Raw genomic sequence first — 25,611 nt, forward strand, 5'->3', positions numbered from 1 at the left:
TCATGCGTGGCTTCCTTTCCATCTTTACTGAGCAGAATGCAAAAATTATCCTTCTGATGCAAGTAGAAAATTTAGGAATTAGTCAAAGGCACATATTCTAAAAAAAAAAAAATCTCTTTACATATATACATCTCAATTCATTATAAATACATACAGAAAAACAAAGGCAAACAAACAAGCAGATTAAAAAGTGCTAACAAAAAGGTGTAAGGAAGGGGAAAGGATTCATTTAAAAAAATACATACAATCAGTAGGACAACTGCATAATAATTTAGTTAAAAGATACTGTTACATATTATTAACCCTGACAAAAAACACAGGATTGGGCGGGGGAAGAATTTTCTCGAAGGTGCCCTGTCTTTTCCAGAGATTGGGAGAGAGGAATTGCATATATCTTAGAATTAAAACAGCAACAAAACTACCACATAAAACTCCTGGTCATATTTTTGGGGGGACCCACTGGCGTGGGCGGATAGAAAGAGAGCACCTGAGGATTATTCCTGAGTTTACGCCTGTTTGAAATTGGTTTTCTTGGTGTGTTTTTTAAACTTTTGCTGAGAGTTTGACAGGTGCCCAAATGAATGACAAAGAAATTAAATAAGGGCTCAGGGGTTCCAAGGATTTTCAAAGATTCTCTCTGAGTGTCATGAATCCAGGGAGCATTATAAATAGAGTGGGGGAGTGTATTCGATAGAACCAGGGAGGGGCCTGCCTTTATCTAGGCCTGGAAAAGGGATATTCTCTGATCACAAGAAAAGGGGCATCTTTGCTGTCTGCCTACAAGAGGCCAGCAGGGCGGAATCGCCCCTTCCCTGGCAATTTGGGTGAATGCACGAGTGGAACAAGACGGGACACACGCAGCGCAGTGCAGGGCTCTCCAGCAGCTCAGCGCAGAGGTGGGTTAGTGCAATTAGGTGATAAATTAGGAAGAAAACTAAAGAGATTCCGAGGGGTCGGAAATGCACCACCAAGGATAGGAGCATCCCTGCCAAACAGTGGATCATGTCATCTGGACTTCACAGTTTGGGCTTCCAGTTTTGGGGGACTTTTTCTGATCTTTGGTGTTTAGTCGGAGGCTAGGGGGCATAGAGGAGATCTAGAATTCTACTCAGAACTGGCCCCTTCAAAGCCCCCCATCTCCAGGGAAGTGGGGGAATGGCAGGGCCTGCCCAGCACATTATGGACACTGCTGAAATCTAAATAATAAACCTCCTCCTCCTTCCTGGTCGGGGAGAGGCAAAGGATGTAAAAAGACACAGGACCCCAGAAGAAAGGGCCGGAGACCACACCTGGACTGGCCTAGAGAGCAGGACCTCCCGTGTGCAGGGCATGGGGGGGTGGGGGAGGAAGGAAGTGAAGTGGGAAGAGGAGACCATGGTTCACTGGCTTGGGAGACTAGGTGCTTCCCTGTCCCCCAGGCAGGACGTGCTACCAATACTTTGCACTGGGTTATAGAGGTCACAGCACTTTAGAAAGGTAGGGGAATATCACATCCCTATGTTACAGATGGGGAAACTGAGTCACACAGGGAAGGCAGCTGGTTGCTAAACTCAGAGATCAGGTGACAATCACTGAAATCTCCACATGTGGCTGGGGATCTCTCTGCAGGGGGCAAGAACACCCCACTCCACTATTAACTCCTCTTAGAGCTTTTGGCGGATCCCACTGACGGCCCTGCTCCAGCACAGATCTCCCCCACTCCACACCCCCCAGGGGCTTGCTGTGTCTGTTAAGAATCAGCCAAGGACGGGCGTGTGATGGGTAATGGGAGCTCTGCATGCTAAAGAGGCAGGACCAGTCACTGAGGTCACACTTCCACCCCTCCCGGAGGGGGCATGCTCCCGGAAATGCCAGGATGACTCGACTCAGAAAAAGGAGGAACACGGGAATGGCTGAGGCAGCGAGAAGAGGGTTACAGCACAGCCAGGTGAATGCTGCCAGCAGAGAGGGGCAGGCACAGACTCCCTGCCCTGGGGCTGACAGGGATGCACTGCCAAGGAAACAAAAACCATTGTCTGAGTAAATAAAAAAGCAGGTTTACTACAGAACTGCCCAAGTCAGAGGTGGCTGCAACGTCCGAGCTCGCTTGAAGCAAGTGCATGACCCTAGGAGCAGTGTCGCTGTCGAGGTGCTGTGTGGCTCTCCATTTGGACTACGTACGTTCTGTGTACAGCTAGCAGCCCTCTGCAGCATGAAGCCTAGCAAGCTACTGGTCCAACGGGCCGCAGTGCTTCTGCTCAGAGCTATTGCTGGTGGGAGGAGCAGGGTGTGGAGTGCCCTGGACAGACTGTGGGGGGCTCCGCTCAGGTTGGCTAAGCAGGAGTTTGCTCTTTGGTATTCAAAGTGGAGCCGGCTGTAACAGCCATTGAAATCAACAGTGGCCTGTGCTGGAGCTTTAAGATCCAGACATGGGGCCCCTCCTGCTTTCCCGGACTCAGGCCTGGCCCCGCCGCCCAGCTGCGAACAAGCCCATTGGAATGGTACTAGCCAGTTGGTTCCAGGAGAGAATGCGACAGAGAGCAAGACTCGGAAAGTGCGGCCACGCTGGAGCCGCTGCCACCACAAGGAGCCCTAGGGCTGGGCGTGCAGGCTGGCCAGCAGCCACCAGGCAGAAGAGGATGATGGGAAGGCTGGCCAGGGGCTAAGGAGTTCATTGCTGAATACTGATCAAGTGGGCACGTTAGTGCAGAAGAGTTGTTCCCCATCCCGTTGGGGAAGTCAGGGCAGCCCAAAGCATGTCAGTTTCCCCTCCCAAGAGAAGGGGGTGGCCTGGACTAACTGGAGAGCAGAGACCGAGCGCGTGACCTATAGTCAGATGAATCTCTCTCCAGCTGGCCCCACCCAATCCTACACAGATGGATGCTTTAGCTCAGTGGTTCTCAGCCTGCACTGGGACTTCTGTCACTCCCCCTGCGGTCCCCGCCTCTGTATTAGGCCCAAGTGCCTGCCCCCCATTCCCTCGAGACTCCGGTGTTTGGAGCGGCACCAAGCTCCAGGGCTGTGATGGAAGAGCCCAAGTAAGAGCCTGGCTCCGGCTGACCCAGCCAAGCTGCCCACGACGGCTGGGAACCACGGCTTTCGCCATCACTGACACTCTGGTAACAGGATCGCTTTGGGGGTCAGAACTGCGGACACTGCAGTTAGCAGCTTCTGCACACGCCCCGGGGAGAGGGGGGTGAATCCTGGCCTTTCAGCTCTGTAGTCGGTGGGGAGATGGGTGTGGGGAGGGGCTGGGGCCGTCAGTGGCTCTCCTCTCTGTCCTACCTGGGCACGGTTCTTTGAGCAGGTCCATCCCGCAGCAGAAGACATGGGTCCCGATCAGCTGAGCTCTGTGATAAAAGCCTTTTGCCACCCCCCACTCCCCCTTTATACACACGATATGTACAACTCTATACATGTGTGGCTGTATATTATATATAAATAAACTTTGCTGTAAGGAATACGCGACCCCCCTGCCCCCGAACTGAGACCCGCGGGTCATTGCAAAGCAATACAAGAGCCAGGGCTCCCTCCGTGCCAGCGCTCCTGCCAAAGGCAGGCAGGCGAGAGGCTAGGGAGGGGCAGGGCGCCTGTGGCTGAGCCCCATCCCGGCCCTCAGAAGGGTTCAAAGGGCCTGCTGAACTGGATGACGCTCTGGCGCTCCTGGGAGAGCGCGCTGTCCTGCGGGGCCACGTACAGCGTCCTCAGCATGTCTTCCAGCACCTCCTTGAAATTGATGTTCTGCTGCTGTGCTAAGTCTTCCGGCGGCAGCGGCTGCTGCGGCAGCGGCTGCAGGTGGTCGGGATGGGGGAGAGGCACGTGGTCGTGCAGGGGCGGGTTGAGAGGCACGTTCCCCGCCAGAGCTGGGGCCGGGCTCTCGAAGACAGGAGGGAGGCTGAAATGCAAGGGCATCCGGTGCTGCTGGTGTGGCTGGAGAACAGGCTCCGGCGGGAAGTGTAAAGTGCCCAGGGGGTCAGGCTTCAAGGCCAGGGTGGAGAGGCTGTCGCTGGGAGGGCTGTAGGTCAAGTCCAGGATCTCGTCCTGGTGCAGGGAGTGTCTGGGCAGGGGGAGCCCGGCCACAGGCTGGCAGAGGTCACGGGGCTGCTGCAGGACATGCTGTGGCATGGAGTACGGCAGGCTCCGGTCCTGGGCCAGAAGGGCCCGGTGGTTATGCTTCTGCTTCACATTCTCGTCCATCTGCTTCAGCTCCTCCCGCACCCTATGGACGCAGCTCTCGGGGATCTTTATCCCTGGGAGATGGAACATGCTGTGTCAGCCCCCAAAGCACCTGAGCTCCTGGGAGGGGACAGGTGAGGGGCCCTGGGAGTGGGACCCAGCGTCTGGGCTAATCGCATCCCTCAGCCCCTCCCCGCAAGGCTGCCAGTTTCACTGCCTACACGGCAAGCTGCATCCCCACGGCTCTGCAGCCCTGTCCTAGGAGCTGGCTGCACCTGGGCTTGGCAGCAGAGGAGACAGCAGGAGGTCCACAGCCAGGTTCCCAGACTGCACTGGTGTGATGGCATCTGCAGTCCCTGCAGTGAAGGGTGCCAGGGGGCAGGAGTGTAGTGGGCAGAAACAGCCCTGCCTTCACCCCCAGCCCGGGCAGCTGAGAAGAGGGTGCACCATGCCTGGGTCACGCCCAAATGCTGGGTTAATTCCCCTTCCCCGCTCCACCCAAAGGATACAGAGCCCCAGCTCCATGCCAAGGCCTGGCCTGGAGCATGCAAAGTGAATGGGCCGGGAGTTACACGCTTCTCCTGCTCTCATCCCACAGGATCTCCTTAATCACAGAGCTGTCCGGTCAGGATCGGGGAGAGGAGAGAGACATGCAGGGCCCTGCCTGGAATAGGAAGGGAACCCAGGAACCCCACCACATGCCCCTGAAACACAGCATGCAGCTCCCTTCCCCTTCCCTGCCCCCACAGCGCCGCCCTCATGGCACGCTGACCCCTGCACTCACCAACTTGTTTTTTCTTCTCCTTGGTCTTGAGGCGGACGATCTGCAGGTAGCTGGTGTTGGTGATGTCCGACATGATGCTGGCGATCTTGCTCCAGACCCGCAGCAGCGCGCCGCACAGCATGTAGTAACGGCGCAGGCGCATGCCCTGGAAACACTCCTTTCCCTCTTGGATTAGTTTGCAGGTTCTGTTCCTTCAGGTTTGCAGAGAGGAAGAGAACAAGAGTCACCAGCAGCCCCTGCCCCTGGGAGCAGCCCCTCCCTTCCCCTGGCTTGTTGGGGGTGGGGAGTGAGGAGGAGGATGCAGTATTAGTGGGGACCCCTGGGACAGGCCAGGCAAAGCAGCTCACAGAAGCAGCAGGGTCATGCAGAGCGGGGAAGACCCTTTAATGCAGAGCCAGAGCCAGCAGCAGCTACCCGCGTTTGGACAGGGCTCCGAGCTTCCTCAGCAGGGAGCCCAGAGTAGGCCAGGCCCTCGGCACTGGGTGTCACTTACCAGACGGCGTGGTTACACTTTGTGAAGGAGAAGAGGTAGCTGCTCTCCCAGTGTTCCTTGGCTTCCTCGGGCCGCACCTGCAAGGGACACCGCCAGAGGCAAACTTAGACTTTTCCACTCTCCTCAGGGTGGTGGAGGGCTAAGGCCCAGCACTGGGAGTCAGGACACCTGGGTTCTATCCCCAGCTCTGCCAGATGTGAGGGGACTTTGGGAAAGTCACAGCACCCATGTGCCTCAGTCTCCCCAGCTGTAAATTGGGAACAGTGAGTCCTGCCAGGGGTGCCAAGAGGCTCAATTGATCAGTGTGCATGGCACGCTGAGGTGCGCACAGGGCAGCTAGACAAGGGCAAGCACGGGAGGTGTGGTTGATTTTCCCTTTTCCCCTGTGCTGATGGCAGTGTTGGCATTTGAACACAAGGGAGCAAACAACCCCCGGACACGCTCTGCCAGGCAGGGAGCAGAGCGCTGATCTGTCGAGTCCGATACTCTGCATCCGGCCCTGGCAAAGGGCAGCCAACCCCCCTCATGCCAACGCTCCACTCCCGGTGCCCGCGGTATCCCTCTGGAGCGTCAGCGTCGGGTCTGAAGAACACTGACCTGCTGAGAATTCGGACGGACGTGTCACAGCTCAGCCCCATGCTGGCGCCGGGGGGAGATTTGCTGAGCGTGCCTCTGGGAGGGCAGAGCCCATCCCTACATCTGTGCCTACAGAACCATGCGCCTGCAGAGCTTTGCTCCCAGGGGAGCATTCAGCCCCAAGGACTCTCCCTCTGCCCTGACTGTGGTTGGGTCACAGTTTCCTTGATCAGCTACAGTTCCCATGTGCAGGGGGAAGCCGGGGCACAGGCAGCGTCCCTCCCCGCTCAGCCTTGCGGGGGATGGAGGGAAGGGCAGCAGCCGCCTCCTGTGGCTCCCACCTACCTGGCGGTACTTCTTAAAGAGGCTTTCGAGGCTTTCGGGCTGGCTCTGCTTGCCGATGTTGGGCTTGTAGAGGATGAAGTTCTTCCCGCGGCCCTGCTCTGCCAGCAGGCAGGTGTATTTACAGCCTCGCGTCTGTGGGCACAAGTTGCACAGTTACACTCACGTGCGCCATGGGCGGATGGGACGCGGCGCCTCCCCACGCTTCCAACGTCCGTCTGCACCCCTGCTTCCGAGAGCGGGGCGGCCGATGGGGACGCTGGCTCTGCAGCGGCCGTACACTGGGGGCAGGGGAATTCCAGCCAGCACCCTCCCCCATTCACGCCTCCGCTGTGAGCTGGGCTCACTCCATGGCGGGGAATGCGCTGTCTGAGCGGAGATGGCTCCAGGAACAAGGATCTTTTTGTTACTCCCATTACAATCCCCCTCCTCCCCCACCCTCGGCCTTATGAAGTCAACCCCCCTCCTGCACTGGGCGAAATGAAATGGCAGCTCCTCAGAGGCTTTTCTGGGCCCCGGGTGACCGGTCAGCGAGGCATCGATCGTTGTGACTGGCCTCTTGCTGGCTGCCAACCACCAGACGCCCCCGCTGGAGCCCATCGCAGATGTGTGGGGCAGCAGCCTTGGTGGCGCTGGGGAGTTCACCTTGTGGGAGAGGTAGAAGCCGTCGTAGGTGCCTGTCAGTTTGAGCGATTTCTCGTAGGCCTCCTCCCACTTCAGGCCTCTGTCGACGCTGATCTAACAGGATAAATGAGAGCCCCGTGTTTGATAGATGGCAGGTGTCGGAGTGTCCTCCTCTCCCTCTCTCACACACACACCACCCCCTACCTCCTTGGCCTAAAGATGAGCAGCATCGGCTTCCAAGGGGCCCAAGCCAGAGGGTGCCTGGGCCATGTGAGCCTGTGGCTCCTGCCAGAGCAGCTGTGCTCTGTACCGCGTGTGCCTAGTTCCCCCGGGTGACTCTACCATGGAAGCAACTGCTATCGTTGCCATGGGAATGATGTGAGACGGGCAGCGGGGCGAATGCAGGGTCTGTGCAAAGGGAAGTGGGTGGGCAGAGCGCTACCGAGATTGCTGCCAAAACACGCCCCATGGGATGGGAGCGTCCGGGAAGCGCCATGCTGGAGACCCAGCAAGAATGCCTGCCAGCTCGCTCAGCTCAGGGAACTGGGGCTGGGCAAGGTGCCCCCCCGTGCCCACACAGGGACGAGGACACTTTGGCGGCTGAAGTACCCATGTGCTAGGATGGGGATGGGCGGATGGGCAGGGACTCGCCTTGGCTCCTGTGTACAGCACCTAGCACAAGAGGCCCTGATTCCTGATCGGGGCCCCCTGGCACCACTTCAATACCAGCGTGCGGGACAGAGTCTCCGTCCTGCGGCTGCGCAGCCTACACCTGGCCAAGGAGGACCAAGATCCAGGCCAGGAACAACAGCTGGAGCAAGGGCTGCCCAAGAGCGGCTATGTGCTCCGGGGACCCATGGACAGGGCTGCCCTGGCAGAGACCTTACCTAGCCCCTTACCTCATAGAACACCACCTGCCCGTCCTGGGGGTGCCCCGGGGTCAGGAAAACCTCCTTGCTCTCCTCGTAAATCTCATCCACGCCGGGGGCTAAGTCTGCGGAGGCAGCAGAAAGAAACAGGCCTTAGACCTCTGGTGAGTGAGAGAGCTCCACGTCGCAGCCTGGCCACATCCCCAGGCCACCTCCATTTACCGCTGGGGTTCCCAGCCCCACCCCCTGGGAGCCCTGCACTGGTTCAGCCAACCCTTATGGTGCAACAACTCCCTCGTGTTCATTGCAGGCAGGGGATCAGGCCTGGGCCCTGCAGCTGGGGGGCTATTAGGGGAAGCTGAGAGTCCCTAATCCCACAGGCCCCTCAGCTGCCCTGCAGCCTGCTCTTCTCTTGGGGTTTGTCCTGCTCTGGGCACCTTCAACCTGGGGACGTCGTTCCCCCCAGCCCGTCCCAAGCACCCTTCCTGTGAGAGATCACAGCGCAGGCTTATCACCAGCCAGGGCCCCCCACCTTCCCCTCCACCATCCATCCTCTCCAGCTGAGGGCAGGCGTGGAGCCCTTCGGAGCGCTGCTCCCTTCCCCTGGATTAGCCAACGGAGTCACGGCACTAACATCTTCTCCCAGCAACCCACCCCGTAAGCTGAGGCACAGGGGCGAGCTCCTAGCACTCGAAAGCCTAGGCAGGGCTAGAGAGGCCGGGGTTCGAATCCTGCTCTCCCGATGGGTGCTGACCTAGCATGGAAATCTCCCTACGTCTGAACGCCCAGCCGGGGGCGGGGTCACCAGAGTGTGAAGCCCAGACCAGGTCAAGAGCTAATGGGAGCAAGGAGCATAGGATGCACGGAGTGTAGGCAGCCCAGTCACACCCAGCATCCGGCACAGAAAGCCACTGGCCATTGAAGGGTGCAGCAGCGGGGCACATCCCAGCAGGGAGGAGTTTTCCCCTCTCTTCCTTCTCCTACCTAAGATGCCCATGTCGTATTTGCCCTCCTTCTTGTCCTTCTCAATCAGGTGGTCGAAGGTATCAGTGAAGTACTGGAAGAGCATGTTCTGCTTGTGCACCTCCAGGCCCAGGATGCGGTTCAGGAACTTGGTTATGGAGCAGTCTGCAACGGAGAGCGCAGCTCAGGGTAGGGAATCTGAGCAGCTCAGTGACAACTCCCCTTCCCCCCACCATCCCAGAGAGCAGGGGAGAGCCGGCAGGGCGACCCATTGGAAGCCAACACAGCCAGGGCCCCCAGAGCTTGGCTGCTAGTCAGGCTGGGCCCTGCAGACCAAGGAGTGGCAAAGATGCTCTGCTTCTGCTGGCCAAGCACCTGCAGAGCTTCTCTCCGGCTTCCCAAGTGCTGCGTCTTGTGTCAGCTACAGGACAAGTCTGACGTGGGCCAGGAGGACGGCAGCAAACGTGCACTACGGTAACTGCGTCCCTTAGCCTGTCCCTCCACAGGGCGGGGAGGAAAGATTCCAGGCTTACCCTTCTCCACCGATACGTAGCCGTATTTCATCTCCTTGCAGCAGATCCCGACCGAGATGAGACCTTGTTTCATTTCTAGAATGACAGAAGGGGAAGCACGTGCCTTGAAGGTTGGGAGCTGCCATGTGGCCTCCACCCCAATGCCACGAGGCCCCTTATCTCAGCAGTCCTGCTGCAGGGCTGCTTCCCCGGCTTGCTGAGATGGCCACTCCCCCGATGACAGAGAGGGCAATCTCCTGGCAAAGCCGTATTGACTTAAGGTGAAGTAGCTTTGGAGTCCCTTGTATTAAAAATGTGCCGTATTACGGTGGGATTGTGTGTAACTTCTCTGGGGGGAGCCGTGACCAAAGTAAACCCTGGGAAGCGTCAGGAGCATCAAGGGACTATTGGAAACAAATGTGCTAGACAAGAATGAACTGTGGGGACAAACAAGTAAAGTAGGTTTCCCACCCCCTGCCCTTTTGGTGCTACCCCCCGAGGAGACAGCCATTGTCTGCAGATCACTTGTTACATGAGGACAAGATCAAAGGCCCAAGCCACATAAAGGAGGCGGCCGAGTTGCGCAGTCTGTGTGCTTGTTCCGAGCTAACTTGAAAATCCCCTGGGTGGGGCTGGAAGGACCGACTCCTACCAGTGGGAGTTGGGGTGATCTCTGGTAAACCTATTAGCAGGCGCGCAAGTTCTTTTGCCACGTTAATGATTTTCTCTGTTGTGCTTTCACCTTGAGCAATGTGCTTGCTCAGAAAGGGCGAGGTGGTATTTGCTAACCAGGGGCCATTAGGCTGTTTATAGCCTCTCAGGGAAGGCAAAGCAGGCCTGCCTAGGCAGTCCGACTTGCTGGGAAATTCACAGCGTAGGCAGGAAACTATGCCGGTCAGGAGGGAGAGAGGCACAAGTCTCCACCCAAGAGAGGTAGCAGCAAGGAGCCTAAAGTGGGGGCTTTACTGGCCCACGAGGGGGAAATGCAGGTGCAGTTGCCCTGAACTGTGACACCTCAGTAAGAAAAGATCCCACCTCTGCATTCTCCCACGCCTGGGGAGGGGCACTGCCACCTGGCTCACCCCACTGCCTCACTTACCGTGGAGTGCTGCCCCTCTCCCCGCTTCTGTCTCTAGCTGTCCACGTCAGCCTGCTGTTGGTCCCTTCGGTGTCTTCTCCCCCCAGGAGGAGGGCAGTGAATGGCTCCGCGTGCCCGCTCCAGCTTTCCTGGCAGTGATCTATCCCTACCACACACTAACTGAGCCAGCAAGAAGCATTTTCAAGTAGAAACCCCAGTTAATGTTCTCACCTTGAAAAAATTCAGCCTCTCGTTCCTGGTAATACTTGGGCAGAGGCACTTTGCTCTTAGTCTGGTTGAGGATGGTGGTGAGGACCCTGTCTAGCGCTCTGGTCCCGTACTGTGGAAAGGAGAAAACAGTCACATGGGGGTGGGGAGCAGCTCTGTCCTCTGATCTCCACCCCTGAAGTGTGTAGTGAGAAGGGATCTGGGATGCTGCTTTCCCCAGCAATGGGTGGGAAGCACGTAGACATCCTGGCAGATGCTGAAGTAAATGCAGCCACCAGAGACACGTCCATCAAGAACCTGATGGATAACTCATGTGTTCAGGTACAGACCCAAGTCAGGTAGCTGGTCTCACCCATGAGTCTTCTTCCAGCCCTATGAGAGGCAAGGCCTAAGCACAGGAAGGAGAGGCAGTGTGCCCTAGTGAATGGGGTACTGGACTGGGACTCGGGTGACCTGGGTTCTCTTCCTAGATCTACTACTGGTTTGCTGGGTGAACTTGGGCAAGTCACCCCCAGTATGTGCCTCAGTTTCCCCACCTGTAAAATGGGGATAATACTGACCTCCCTTGGAAAACGCTTTGAGATCTGCTGATTAAAAGCATTACATAAGAGCTGGGTATTACTATTATTGGGAACTTAGGAGGTCCTGGCCCTAACCCAAATTCCCTTTCTGCATGTAGGCAAGTCATGCAGCATCTCTGCCTCAGTTTCCCTGTACATAAGACCAGAATACACATCTCCCCTTCCTGAGGATTGAGGTCTCTAAAGCTCTCGTCTTATGCTCTCCATATGTTTGTATTTTGTGCCAAAACCAAGAGCTTTGTTCCCAGGGCTCACAAGACCAGATGCCTAATCTGCCATGACCTGTGAACCCCAGCACGGGCTCTGGCCATGCTCAGTGTCCTCCCAAAGGAGTGTGCTGGGTATTTTAAGCTTGCTAAATGACTATGCAGAATTGCTAATGGTCACCTTATTCTCAAAGTTGTACTTGCTGAGGTCTCTGGATTCAGTGGCTCTTCTATCTCCGTGAGTTAAGGCACCCTGGAAGAAGAGACAAAGCACACAGCTGCTCAGAAAGGCTGGGGAAGAGACTCACCGGGAAAAGCAACTGCATCCATACCGAAGCTCAGTGACCCCTGGTTACAGACGGACTCCTAAGGCGACCCCATGTTAGAGGGCTGTATCTGATCAGCCTCTACAGCAAGCGCCAGGATTGGAGATTATCACAAGCCAGCTCTGGTGTCTGGAAAATGCCACTTTTCTTCCAGATATCTGAGGCATCATGTGCCACACGGCTGGCGTGTGAGACACGATGTTCAACCTAAACACAGTGATTAGATTACACGCCACCTATATTTTCATATGTAGGTTTTTCCCTTAATTTGAGCAAATAATCAGGGAGGGATGGTTTAAAAGCAGAGCAAGATTCACCAGAAGTCGGTACATAGAAATACTACGGGGAGACAGCGAGGTGCTAGTATATTAACACTCAGAGATACTCATGGATTCATTAGAAATGATGAAACACTGAACTGAGGCAATGATAGCGTGTGGTCATTAAAGAGTCTATTTCCTTCCTGGAAAAGAATGGGTGTTAACTCCTGCCTGTTGGGAAATTCCATCATCCCAATTTACATTCTACCTCCCTGAAATTCCACCATCCCAATTACGTAGAGTAAACTTCACTTCCTCTTCGGCAGGCTGTTAAACAGCTTCCTTGTTTCGCCGCAGAGGTGGCTGCACGTCAGCCCAGGGTGACATAATCCCTCGTCTGAGTTCTATTCGGGACCAGAGGTGACCCAGAAGCAGAGTCGCTCGGAAATATTCAGAGCCAGCCTGGGTTTTATTTCTAACCATCCTCCGGGGCACTTACGAGGCTCTCCAAGCGTTTCGCGACGATGGACGCGAACCTCCTCTCCCCCGCCAGCTCAGAGATAAGGAAGACGTACTCCGGAGCAGAGACCTGGTTCGATCGGTGTGTTCGACCTGGAGAGAGATGGGGGTGAATGACGTGGAAGCTGACACGATCATGGGAACAGCTGCTGAGAAGGAAGTGGGGAACACAGACAAACAAGGCAGCTTCCCTTAGGGCACCTATCGGCTTTGAAACCAAACCCAACGCTTCTCTTCTGGGGAAGGAGGACATAGCTTCTCGCATCGGCTTTGTGTTGCTAGATCTTCCCACCTGGCACTGCCAGAGCAAGGCTGCTGCCCTGACCTCTCCAGGATCACAGCAGGGTGGCCAGTCACAAAAATCACTCGAGTTTTAAAGTGGAGCCGTACATTCATATCCTCTACTGCTCTTGTGATGAGAGGCTGCTTCACCCCAGGCACAGAGCATGGTCGGGTGCCATGCTAGCTTCACACACACACACAGCTCTGCCGATGCATCCCAATCCTTGGTGCACCATGAGCTGACACTCCAGTCCAGCCCTTCACTTCCCCCTACACAGGAGCAGCACCCCTAGTTATTCCAGTCTGGAGCCTTTCAAAGGTTCTTTGGCATTGACAAGTGTCCCCTAGGCACCAAGATGAGACCCAGAACAGGATCTGGGGGGGAGCAGCCAGGGCACCAGCCCAGTGCTCTGCTCCCACAGATAAGCTACCCCTCCTCTTTATCAACTACACCCCACCCCCTCCCCGAGGCAGCCCTGCACCTTTCCCTGAAGGGAAGCTGATCACAGCTGCCTCATGCCTGGCCTGGTCCTGGCAGGCTGCATGAGCCCCATGTTTCTGGGGCCAGCCCTTTGTGCCACTGAACACAACTGGGCTCCCTGCGGCTCCAGAACAAGGCCAGGCGGGTGCTTCGTTTGCAGGGCTGAACTACACCCCAAGTGACTGAGAATGTTCGGCGCTCACCAAACTGCTGTATGGCTCGGTCTGCACTCCAGGGCAGTTCCAGTGTCATGTGGACCCGGCGCTTCTGGTTCCTCACCCGCCTGTCTGCTTGGAGAGAGATCCCTGAGCTGGAGGCCTCGGAGATTATTGCTACGAGCTGAGAGAGACACAGCAGGAGTGAGGAGACGCAATGGTATTCCCAGAGATCTGGGAGAACGGCTACATGGAAAGCATTCAGATGCAGGCCCAGAGAAATCCCAGGACACAGTCCGTCCTGATCCACAGAAGGCCCCCTGCCTCCATGTCACTTCCCAGCAGGTCAAGCTGGCACAATTCATATTCGTTTTATGGGCCTGAGGGGTTGGCACAGCTGTCTAGTGCTCTGCCCTACTCATGAGAGATCCATATCTTTGGCCTCCATCCTAGGTGTTCAGCAGGGTGTTCAGAGCCTGGGGCAGGCAATCCCACAGGACACTCTGCAGTGCCCCCTCTGGCTACTGCAAGAGCAGCATTTCTAGCTTCTACAGTCACGCCCAACTCTCCTCTGGAAAGTGAATGGTCAAGTGCCAGGCTTCCGGGTAAAGCGCAAAGGGACTGACGGAGACAGGCACACACATCTGGGGCAAGGCAGTGACTGCAAGGTCCCATCATGCGTCTGGGGTAGCCGCCCATAGGCACCCACGGGGAAAAACTGGTGGGTGCTCTGCACCTACCGGCAGCTCCCCGCCCCGCCCCAGCTCACCTCCGCCTCCTCCCCTGAGCACGCCGCGGCTCCGCTTCTCCCCCCTCCCTCCCAGTGCTTCCCACCACAAAACAGCTGATTCGCGGTGGCAAGCGCTGGGAGGGAGGGGGAAGGAGAGGGAACGCAGCGCGCTGGGGGAAGAGGCGGGGCCGGGGCGGGGATTTGGGGAAGGGGTCCAATAGGAGCAGGGAGGGGGTGGAGTTGGGGTGGGGACTTTGGGGAAGGGGTTGGGATGGCCGGGGTCGAGCACCCACCGGCGCCTACGCAGCCACCCACAAGCGCACTATGCCAATCCATAGCTTCTCCAGTGTGCAGCTGCAGGGGCCTCTGGTTCAGAGCCTCACTCACCTTTTCCCCACTCATAAAACGCTCCTTCTCCTTCAGGTTGACGTGGTCTATGGAGAGGCCCTGCTCAGCCCGGGACTCATACATGATGGAGCCGTCAGGTCTGCTCACCACCCGGCCTTTCCGGCCAGTCATCTACATGGCCCGCCAGGGAAGAAAGAGGTCGTTAATGAGAGACAGACAGACAGACAGAGTGGGGGCGCAAGGATGAAATGGAGCACTTGGGAAGTAAATGTTACAGCAGACACATGGGCAGGGGTCTATACTGGCCAGACCTGGAGCAATAAACTGCTTCCGAAGAGAATTTTTGCCCTGGAGACTATTTTTCACAATTAGGGAAACTGCGGCAGTGAAGTAACTAGTCCAGGAGCACAGTAAATAAGTAGTAGGGAGTCCCAGCCAGTCCTGGTTGGAAAGAAGGGGGTTACACCCCAGGGCCTCAAGGTGAGGAAGATATTGCAAAAAGCATAAAGGGGTGGGGATCCCTCGGAGAGCTCCTCCTACCCCACCATCACACACTGGACAGGCACTGTCGGGAACTAGGGCCATGTCTACATGTCCCAAGGCAGCTGCGTTGCTGTAAGATCTCCCGCGGAGCCGCCCTGTGCCGACAGGGGAGAGCTCTCCCGTTGACATCATTTAACCACCTTCAACGAGCGGAGTAGCTGTCGGCAGGAGAGCTGTGGACACCAGCGCGTCTGTCGGCGAAACCGATGTCGCTCCAGGGGGTGGTTTGCCGATGTAGGTAGTGGCGTTGTCATGGCCTTAGTCCGCAGGAGCTGCCATGTTAGCCAGCGGCTGCCCGCTCAGCTGTGAACCACAGAGCCCAGATGTGCCCGTGGGGCTGGGAGCACAGCTCAACCTCTCCAAGGGCTGGCCTTACGGCACCCTCTAGTGGTCACAGCCACAAACAGCCGGTTGAGCTGCTGAGCCCAACGCCAGGCGACCATGTACGACATACCTCTGCCACGTACTCCGGGCCCCCAAAGTGATTAATCAGCTCATCCAAGGTATTGAGAGGTAGCTCTTTTCCCAGTGCTTTTACTTTTGATAGGAGGTCCTGTTTCATTCTCTCCACGTGTTCTAGCACTCCCGGGCCATGCACGTCCTTCTGGGACCCTGGCAAGTGCAACATGCCTGCAATGTTGAAAGGCAGGTGCTTAGAGTCCAGCCAGGGGATGGCAAGGACACAGCAGCCACAGAGCCTGGGACCGGTGTGAAGAACCACCATAGAGCGACCCAGATTGAGGCTCAAGAGAGGAGGGGTCTGATTGAGAGAGTAAGGACTGATCTCTCATGCAGGCTGGTATTCCACACTTCACCCCACCCCCCAACTCTGACCACAACTAGGTATAAATCAGCTACAAGCCAATCGTTCTATTATACAAATGTCAGTTTGCTTTTAACACGGGCGTGGGGGCTCCCCCACTTGGGCAGTGCAGGATAGCCAAGCAAGTCTGCGTTAGCCTGGAACAACATGGAGGGGAGGAAGTCTGCAGGTACCATTTCCTCAACCTCCCTAAAGAGACACAAGGATCAGCTCTGAGCTGGTGGGTGCGACAGCCGGCCAATCCCTGCCAAGGAAGCATGGCCACTCCCAACACATAACAGGACCCTCACTGTCCCTGGGGAGACACCATGAGAGGTGCCTGTATCAGATTTCCAGCGCCGCTGTCCCACGTGGGATGCTAAGCAAAGCCAGGGTCACATCCTTTCGGAATGTAATTCTGCACATGTACGAGACCAGGATAAGCCCGGACCCTTGTCCCCTGACCTCCCCCAGATGCCTGGCTTGTCCCTGGCCTGGGAAGGGATTAACTCCAGCTCACCAGCCTGGCTCACCTCTGTCTTCGGATGCGAAGCCATTGTAGGTGTGTTCGACAAAGATGACGTCGTCATTGTCGAACAGGGACTCCGGGGAGGAGTTGAAGTCGCTGTCCAGCCCCACCTCCGAATCAGTGCTGCTGTCGTCGCTGATCTTGATCACGCCCGCCATGTCGTACATGCCTTTCAGGGCCTTCGCACAGCGGCCTTTCTGCTTCCCTGTGAGGGAGAGCGAGCCACGTCAGCGGGGGAGAAGGGGGCCCGCGGAGCAGGTCAGCACAGAGCAGCAAGCACTGGCTCAGAGAATGGAGGAGAGGTCACAGGGGAGCTAAGGTTGCCCCAAGCGAAAGGCAGATCAGAGAGAGAGGCAGACGTTTGGGCATGGGGGAAAAAGAGAGAGGAAGAATGAGCCAGTCTTTTACCAGGGCTGAAGACGGCCACATGGCAATGTGCAAACTGCACCTTGCTCTCACCTGGTCATGTGTTAGCAAAGCAGAATTGCAGCTACTTTCCTCTTCTCCCCTTGTGGGGAAAGAACCCACAGGCTTAGCTATCTAAAGGAAAATCTTTAGGCAAAGAGAGGGGCTGGTGCATTGGTGTTTCAGGAAGGAAAACCAGTCGCATCAGGACTGAATTCCCAGCACAGTGAGAAATGCCCCAGCCATGCAAGACGTTACTGATCCGTTGGTCTCAGCTGGGAGGGAACCCCAGCAGTTGGTGCCCACGCAGCAGTTTGCCTGGGCAATCTCTGTAAATCAGCCTTTACCACTCTCTCCTCTTCCCCCTTTTGCCATATCCAACTTCCCACATGTCACTATGGGCATGAGAGCTAGGGTCCAACCTGCTTGCAAAGGAACCCAGCACAGAGGGAACACAGGTGGTACAGGAGACAGTTCTTACCTGCAGCCGCAGCTAGGAATAGGGTAGATAACTGAGTATTTTCCAGGGCACCTGCCACCCTATATGTAAGGGGCAGAGGAGAAAAACCCCTTGCTGCAAGAAGGCCTCAGATGTGTAGCTGAGAGTCTAGCAAAATCTGCCTGTCAGTCTAGCAGTCTGCATCGCAGGGAGAAAGGGCATGGCTACTGGGCAATCCCAGGGGCTAGGAAGTGATTTGGTGGAAGGGAGGTGAGTTGCGGGGGGGGAAAGATGACATGGAGAGCTGTAACTAGCGACATGCCTAGGGTGAGAGACTGTAGCAAGGGATCTAAGGGAGGGCAAACCCAAACCAAGGCAAAGCATGAAGTGGGGAAGGGAAAGGAGACGAAAAGGCTGAGGAGCTGGGGCGAGGCGGAAAGGCAGGAGGTCAGACGTTGGGCGGTGGAAGGCGGTCTTACGTTTTCTTTTAATGCCAGTTCCTTTTTCTCTCTTTCTTTTGGTTGAAGGAAAGTGCTTCTGAATTAGTGATAGAAAGACGCCTCTGAAAGTAAGATGCAAAATTTATTCTAGCTACCAGGAGTAGGAACATCTACTGGTTATAATGTATCAATGGGAATTTAAGAGATCGACATATTTAATAGGAAAATGGGCTAAACCAAGCATTCTCTAACTGTTAGTGAGTCTGAACAATTATCGATTAGTACAGCTTGGATCTGAGGAATCACGGCAACTCGAATGGAGAGGAGGAGGCTGCATTTCACCAGAGGGTTCTGATGGCAAACTGCGCGAGTGAAACAAGAGAGCCTGGCTCGCTCCAGCAGGACCTCAGCCTTACAGTATGGACACGGAGTGAATGCTGTGGTGAGAAATGCTCTCTGCTTTAGACTGCCTGCTACTCCTGCTGAACGGAGCTGTTGCAATATAAACACAAAATGCCACGGGCATCGCGCTGCCACGGGACAGGCCAAAACAGCACAAACGCCAGAGTAACTGAGAGCAAGGTTTAAGTGTGACGCTCTCTATGTCTGGAAGTTGTTACTGCAAAATCCAGTACGGTCCAACATCCAACATCTTCTCTGGGTGTTATGTGGGCTAGCAGTTCCAACCCTGTGCCGTGTAACTGACCTGCCTGAAATGGTGGAGACTCTGGGTCATGGCTGTCTAACGAACGTGCTTTGATTAACCTAAAGCTGAACTACTTGCCCGCAAGGTAAAGGCCAGTGACAAAACATGAACACACTGTGGGTCTAGGTGGATGGAAAAATCAGAAGAGGTGGAAATCAAATGGATGCTTTTGCGGGCTGTACTGAAAACGAAAGAGTAAATGCTTCAATGCTGGCTGGACTGGGAGGGACTGGGCCCATGTGCAATGAGGAGGCAGCGCTGAATGAGCTTGGGCTGAAACAAATGTTGAAAGCAACAGCTGAGAGGTATGGGCATGATTCCCACCTGCTGTGAGACGGGGTATTTGGGGAATAGAGGAGGGGCTTTCAGACCAGAGTGGGAGTTAAACAATAGCTATTATGCGGTACTGGAAAGGCCCTTTGCCCTCAGTGCCGGACTGGCTCTGAGTACAGAGCTGAGACCCAGAGAAGGCTGAGAGTAACTTTGCTTCCTTCAAGCCAGGATTCAGGTTCTAAGTCTCCTTGCCATGAAATCCAGCTTGCCATTCTTCTGACCATCTGTGTTTTCTCCTTCTCCTCCACTGGGATCCCCATTAACAAAGTTTTATAGACTCCCCTGCACAAACAGGAAGCAGTCCTTCCCTCCTTGTTTTGTCAGCAACTGCTCCATTGCAAACACACTCCCCTAAGAACACCCCCCTCCCCACTGCTGAAGGGCGTCAGAACCAGGAAGTTGCCGTCGGACACTGTGAAGCAGGCACATTAGGAGATGGTACTGCCCAGCAAGTAAACACCTGCCCTGCAGGAGGGGACAGAGCTGGCCAGCACAAGTGGTCACTAACAGCACCACCTTTGAACAAGGAGTCAGAAGGGACCACTATGATCCTCTACTACAGGGGTTCTCAAACGTTTGTACTGGTGACCCCTTTCACATAGCAAGTCTCTGAGTGCGACCCTCCTTATACATTAAAAACACTTTTTTATATATTTAACACCATTATAAATCCTGGAGGCAAAGCGGGGTTTGGGGTGGAGGCTGACAGCTCGCGATCCCCCATGTAATAACCTCGCGACCCCCTGAGGGGTCCCGACCCCCAGCTCTACTACGACCTCTTCTGGCCTGTGTTAGGCAGATGTCCAACTCAAGTCAGAAATCAACTTAGCTGTTGGAGCCTGACTTGCTTCAATTCTACAGCAGTTAACAAGCGAATATTTGCTCTGGGGGAGTGGGATCGTATCTGGACCGGTGCCCCGGCGTGGCATAGGCCAAAACTGAGATACCCTAGAAGAGCAGGGATGCTTGGCGCTTCGATAGCTCACACCAAGTCTAGCTTGCTCCAGTTGTTTTCATCAGCAATAAAAACTGATGCAAACAAATATAATCTAACAGCAGCCCTGCTGATTGCACAGGCCCTAAGGAAACGCAACTCACCTGGGTCTTATCCCAGTCAGGCAGCTTGACTTCCTGCCACCTGATGTGCAGGGGCAGATGGGTTCATGGAATAGGGGATCATTTTCAAAAGCACCTAAGTGAGTTAGGTGCCTAAGTCTCATTGAAAGCCAAGGATTTAGGCTCCTACGGTGCCCAGGATACTTTGGAAAATGGGACTCGGTGCTTTTTAAGATGTTCCTCATCGTCCACAGCTGACTGTGCACTGGGTACAGTCAGCTCTCAGATTAACTGATGTAGAAATACATAAATCAAACCACCACAAACTAGTGCATTACTGGGATAAGGCAATCTAATGCTATGTTCTGCTTTGGACGGATGCTGAAAGACGACATTCTTGAAACCAGGATTTTTGGTGGGACAAAACGAGATAGTCCAAAATCCAGGGGTGCCATCTCACCTTACAGCATGTTTGTAAGATCTCAAAATCTGTCTCTGAATCAGATTATCTTGCTCACTTATTTTTAATCCTGTACCTTTAAAAATATTTTTCCTCTTTTCACAGTTTTGAGGGTTGCATTTTTCAGAGTGGGTGAGATGGAAGTTCCCACAGAAATGCGTGTGCACCTGTTGTGACCACGCAAACCTGCATCTGGGTGAACAAATCAGGCTATTGCACATCTGGCTGTCCTCGTGTGCACGCAATTACTAAAGCTGCATGTGGAAGAGCAGGAAAGGCCATTGCACTCAGATTTCAAGGCTCTTCGCACATAAAGTCACTTTTGGACACACAGTGTCTTAAACCAGTGTCCTCTGTATGTGAAGCTCATTTAGGAGTCATGGAATTGCGTTCACAGGACCACAAAGTGCAAGCAGCCCTGGTACAGAGCCCGCTTCACTGTGCCTTTGAGCCGCCCAGGACTCCTGCCCTTCAAAGCACAAGGGGGTTAAACTCACTCTGCAGCGGAGACAAAACAGTTTAGGTGCCCGTCATTCTCGTCCAAGACCTCCCTGGTGCGAGCTTCGCCAGTGGACTGGAGCCCGATGACAATACACTGGGGAGAAATCAGAAGGGCAGCATGGCCGTGTGTTAGCGAGAGGAGGTCATGCTACATTTTGCTGGGCAGCAACACTCTCAGCAAACCATTAGCAGCTCCAGAAGAGATTACGTTTCCCGGTTTGCCAGCACCTTCCACATCCAACCCCAACTCCTCCCAGATACACACAGTAATATCTTGGCCCTAAACCTGGGCTCCTGCTGAAGACTCTGTCTCTCAGTGCCTGAGGTTATACATGCAGCCACGATGTTCAGAAACATTTGTTATGATGCTTTTTTCTTACAACTAACTGATTTCCCCAGCCTCTCTCTCTGCCCAGTCAAATGAATGCAACGCCAAGTGTATTTAACCATGCAGAGCTAGAGAATCCAGGACATCTTTCAACTCTAACTCGACTCAGAATGCTGTTTCAAGTACGTTTGCTCATGTTTACCATAAAACAGTGCCAAGCAACATCAACATTCATTCTGAACCATGGGAAATTAAACACTTGAAATCCTGGTTTCACCTACGGAGGCTAGACGCCTTTAGGTCAAGGATATAAGAAGATATATGCTGCCTTTTCACTGCACACAATCACAGACTAGTGTCCAAGTGCATGAAAATACCCTCATTCCAGTCTTTTACCGCACCCTCCTCAGTTTGTACAGAGGTTGTGTTCTGTACAACGCACGTCTGGGCCTCAACATTCAAAGTGGTTTTATTCTGCAGAATGACAACAGGCGTCAAAAGATGACTATCACCGGCGATGATTCACCTGAATGCCCACGTGAGACCTTGAGGGATGCATAACGGATGTCGTTGGACTAACGCTTACTGACCCTTTGCACCTGGTTTCTAATACCGTACCTTGTCCTTTGCCAGCTCCTCCTTGGCAAGCTCAACGAGGCGTCGGACTTTAGCAGCAATGCAGAGATATTTGAAGAAGCGCTGATGAGCTGACCAGAACTGACCCCACAAGGACTTTCGAGACTCCAAGCCAATATAGTCAGCCGCTTGCTGGAACACCACCATCGCCTCTGCCCACTGAAAGCACACACAAGAGGGCCAGGTTAATACTCTAGTCCCTAACTCATGTCACCGTAACACATAAGGTTGTTAAAACGATCAGGGCTTTGAATATCAAATTTATTTTCCCTATTTATGCTCTTTCTTTACTTGTGCTTCATTTAGCTAGGACAATGGAGAGACCGGTCAATTTCCACCTGCTGCCTCAGCCCAACGCTGCAATGTCTGGGTTGCAAACACTGCAAGAGAATTGTTAAATCCAAGCAAAGGCCGTTTACGATGACGTGAAAAAAGCAGCAGCAGCCACTGAAATATTTCTTTACATTGTATAAGCTAACACCACCCATTCTTTTTAAAGAAATCAAACCTAACTTTTGGGTTGCAGCTATTCTGATGTCCCCCTTATAGCCTCCCATGTGCGGATTAAGGAGTATGATTAAACTCTGTTCTGCATCTCTACAGCGCCTAGCACAAAGTGATCCTGGCCCATGACTTCAGCTCTTAGGTGCTACCACAATACAAACGATAATTAATACTAATGAGACTCTACCAGTATTCAGCACTTAACGTTTGAAACGCACTAGAAAGTTGTTCAAAAATCATAGAGTAAAAAAGAGTCATCCGTTCTCACCCATCTGAAGACCTGGTCGTGTTCGTACGTACGTACACACACACACCAGCAAAAGCAGACGCCCCTCCCCCGCCCCATCCCGAACTTGCATACAACCCCACCAGAAAATCAATCCACCCCAACGAGTCCTCTGTCACAATGTCAACTGAGCTGATCAAATGACTGAATGAGCCCCATGCTCTTGTTAATGAAGCAGGAGGCAATAGTTAAATGGATTCAACTTCTTGAGTAAAATATTCCTCTTCACAACCCCCCGCCCTCCCTCCAAAAAGCCCAAAACCAAAACACAGGATTAGACAGTAGCTCTCTGGGGAGGAATGTGGGATGCTGGGGATCTACAGAGAAACACTAACTCACCAGCTGCGCTGCTTTGTTGTAGACAAGCTCGTACTGCCGATCCAGTGGGATTTCCTCTATCTTGAAAGTGACTCCAGAGAAACTGAGCTGCCTGGCAATGTACATTCCACTCACTTTCATGTCCATAGCCACGATTTCCATTGCACCAACACCCCTACGCAGAAAAGGAGGAAGGGGGAGGAAAGAGAGACAGCCAGTTACGAAATCCCTTTCCCCTGCACAGTTGCAGAGTGGAGTAGGCTTGTCTGGAGATTCAGAACCTCTTGGAGGTTTTGCTTGGGCATCTTGCTTAAGTTGTCTTCAAATCATAATAGAATGGACCGCATAATCCTGGCATTCATAGCAGGCCTTTATCCCCATTTCACAGGTGGGTGAGTCCCTTCACCTTTCTGTTTTCTCACACCCTACTGAGTCTGTGACAGAACCAGAACCAGTGTCAGGTGGCCTGACTGTAAATCCCCTCTGCTACCATTACACTGCATTGCTTTCCTCACTGCCTGGCCTAATAAAATATCATTTTTCCTTTTATTCTGCAGAGATATTGGCAGTTACTGTGGCATTTAACACCCGTCATGAAATAGGGACAAAGCATTCGCTGTAAGATTTGTGGGATGGCTTGGAATGTATTAGCCAGATACATTGCATATCACAAGGGAGCTGAAACGACACAGCCAGTAAGCTACTGGTTCAAAGCCAGTGGTTTTTCCCCAACCCAAATGAAGGCTGTTGCCAAATACAGGATTAGTGGAAGGGGAAACCAGAAAGATCTCCCATGACCTACCTCTTTTCAATTGCATGGAGGAATTCATCAAATGCTCTGAAGGGGGTCCCCTCCCCCCAGATCCCTAGCCGGCTCATGTAAATCATGTTTTTTGGCTCAGAGGCACCTGTATGAATAGAATGTGCTGTTAGCAAAGACACAGCTATAAATAGTTTTGCCTCAGGCAACCTCTTCAAGTGCCGGGCAGCAGGCCTCAGGTGAACCCTCACTCTGGAGAGCTTAGAAACATATGTAAGTATTTTAAAAAGGAGAGTTATTCCTCACACTTCCACAGTGCCTTTCAGCAGAGGCTTCAGGGAGCTTTACAAACACTAAGCCTCACAATACACCCCTCAGGTCAGCATTACTATACAGATGAACAAACAGGCAGAGGGAAGTTAAAGTGACCTGCCCAAAGATCACATGGCAGATCAGTGGCAGGGCTGGGAACAGAATCTAGCGGTAACGTCCTTTGCGTTAAGATGAAACACGGGATTAGAGCATCTGATGCTTCATCACACCCTCTAGGAGCGTCCATTTCTGCTGTTTAAAATTGAATTTTACAACATGTGTTTTTTGATCAGCCCCATAGCAGTTAACCTGAGCTATCGACATCTTCCCCATGGGGAGGACTGGAGCACTGGGCTGCTTCTGCAGGTTTACACCTGGGGTCTTGGGAATCACATGGTACAGACTCTCACCTGTGGCACTGGCATAGACGACCCTAGCTCGAGGCAGTTTGTTCTGAAGGTCCAACACTGCTTTGCCCATTTTAGTGGAGCTGGCATTTTTGGCTTTGTGGCATTCATCAAACACAATCTGCAAGGGAATGTCAGTCAAGGAGAAAGGACGCGTAGTCTGCTGTGGGAATACAAATAAATACTAATGCTGATAATGGTTGGGGGAAGAGAGAAAAATACGATCCGTGTCCCTCCAGCGGAACTGAACCACCATCAAACATTCAGCGCGTGGCCCAGCTCCACAGCTGCATGAAGCCTTGTACTCCACTCTCCCCGGGCCCCGGCTTTCCAAAGTCTGTGGTAAATCTCCACCCTGTTATTTCCTATTGAATGATGCCCCACTACCCAAACACATGCCAAGGGGGATGAAAGCTGAAAATGCTTGTTACTCCCAAATATACCCCTGACTCTCCCCGAGCTCACCCGCTGGCACTCTCACCAGTGGGATTTTCAAATGGGCCTCAGTAACACAAATTCTAGTGACTTTTAATGGGAACTGTACTCCTAAATCACTTCGATTTTTCTGAAACGCCCACCCGTTCCACAGCTACACTGTTTTCTGGAGAACTGAGGGCTTTTTTTATTTTTTTCCCCCCTCCTTACACCACTTGGAACATCCACCACAAGCCCCAAGCTGATATCAGTGCTCTTTGTTCACTTTGGAAGCACAATTACAAGCATGTTGCTATTTCTCTAGGATACAACTCCGTCGAAGTTCTCCCTGCACCAGTCCAAAATCTGCTTTAATCGCGTCCTGTGCTGTCCGCCTGCCTGGCTTTCACCAATCAGAGCAGAATAAGTGGCAAATAGGACTCCTTCTGAGGTAGCTGTGTCACCATATTTAATCTACAGGGGGAAGGAAAAAGAAAGGGGACACTTACAGTGCTATTTATAGCTCATTTTATTCCATCCCCTGTCCAAACCCAAAACTGGTGAAGGCAGATGACTTTTTAACGTGACGATACAGGGCGTACACATCTGCTTTACATAAGCAATTGCCACATCACAGAGCCCATATGGGAAGAGAGTGGGGAAGAAAGCCTGCTAATAACTGACTTCTTTAATGCTAGTATTTGGCACAGAGATGCTATGATGTTGGGGACTTTAAATTCCTAGATCTATCCCTCCAATCGTCAGCATGTGCGCACATCCGCATGCATTTTAATGAAGAGTGGAAACTTTACTTGGGCTTCAATTTCTTGGCTGACCGAAGTCACCTAATTCTTTTTAATCAACAGCGCAGAATGCTTAACATGTTTTTATTTTAAACATCCTCTCCTCTGGTTTGTTTC

At 53.6% G+C, this 25,611-nt stretch overlaps 1 protein-coding gene across 16 annotated transcripts in view; it reads right to left on the reverse strand.

The window, feature by feature from the left end:
- Window positions 1-25,611, reverse strand: part of SBNO2 (strawberry notch homolog 2) — a 123,778-nt gene continuing 98,167 nt past the window's right edge. For all 16 annotated transcript variants that reach the window (XM_039515216.1, XM_039515209.1, XM_039515207.1 and 13 more), the window contains 22 exons: window positions 25,022-25,165; window positions 24,281-24,398; window positions 23,601-23,706; window positions 22,820-22,973; window positions 21,673-21,849; window positions 20,723-20,820; window positions 17,710-17,792; window positions 16,391-16,591; window positions 15,510-15,685; window positions 14,552-14,683; window positions 13,483-13,618; window positions 12,497-12,609; window positions 11,593-11,664; window positions 10,628-10,736; window positions 9,340-9,414; window positions 8,828-8,971; window positions 7,874-7,968; window positions 6,996-7,088; window positions 6,354-6,485; window positions 5,433-5,509; window positions 4,940-5,130; window positions 1-4,229 (listed from right to left, as the gene is read on the reverse strand). In XM_039515216.1, coding sequence (XP_039371150.1) covers window positions 3,595-4,229; window positions 4,940-5,130; window positions 5,433-5,509; window positions 6,354-6,485; window positions 6,996-7,088; window positions 7,874-7,968; window positions 8,828-8,971; window positions 9,340-9,414; window positions 10,628-10,736; window positions 11,593-11,664; window positions 12,497-12,609; window positions 13,483-13,618; window positions 14,552-14,683; window positions 15,510-15,685; window positions 16,391-16,591; window positions 17,710-17,792; window positions 20,723-20,820; window positions 21,673-21,849; window positions 22,820-22,973; window positions 23,601-23,706; window positions 24,281-24,398; window positions 25,022-25,165 — 3,261 coding nt within the window. In that variant the 3' untranslated portion in view covers window positions 1-3,594. The remainder of the gene's footprint in view (window positions 4,230-4,939; window positions 5,131-5,432; window positions 5,510-6,353; window positions 6,486-6,995; window positions 7,089-7,873; window positions 7,969-8,827; window positions 8,972-9,339; window positions 9,415-10,627; window positions 10,737-11,592; window positions 11,665-12,496; window positions 12,610-13,482; window positions 13,619-14,551; window positions 14,684-15,509; window positions 15,686-16,390; window positions 16,592-17,709; window positions 17,793-20,722; window positions 20,821-21,672; window positions 21,850-22,819; window positions 22,974-23,600; window positions 23,707-24,280; window positions 24,399-25,021; window positions 25,166-25,611) is intronic.

This window comes from Mauremys reevesii, linkage group 26, assembly GCF_016161935.1.
Source record: "Mauremys reevesii isolate NIE-2019 linkage group 26, ASM1616193v1, whole genome shotgun sequence".
In the NCBI taxonomy this organism is placed as follows: domain Eukaryota; kingdom Metazoa; phylum Chordata; order Testudines; family Geoemydidae; genus Mauremys; species Mauremys reevesii.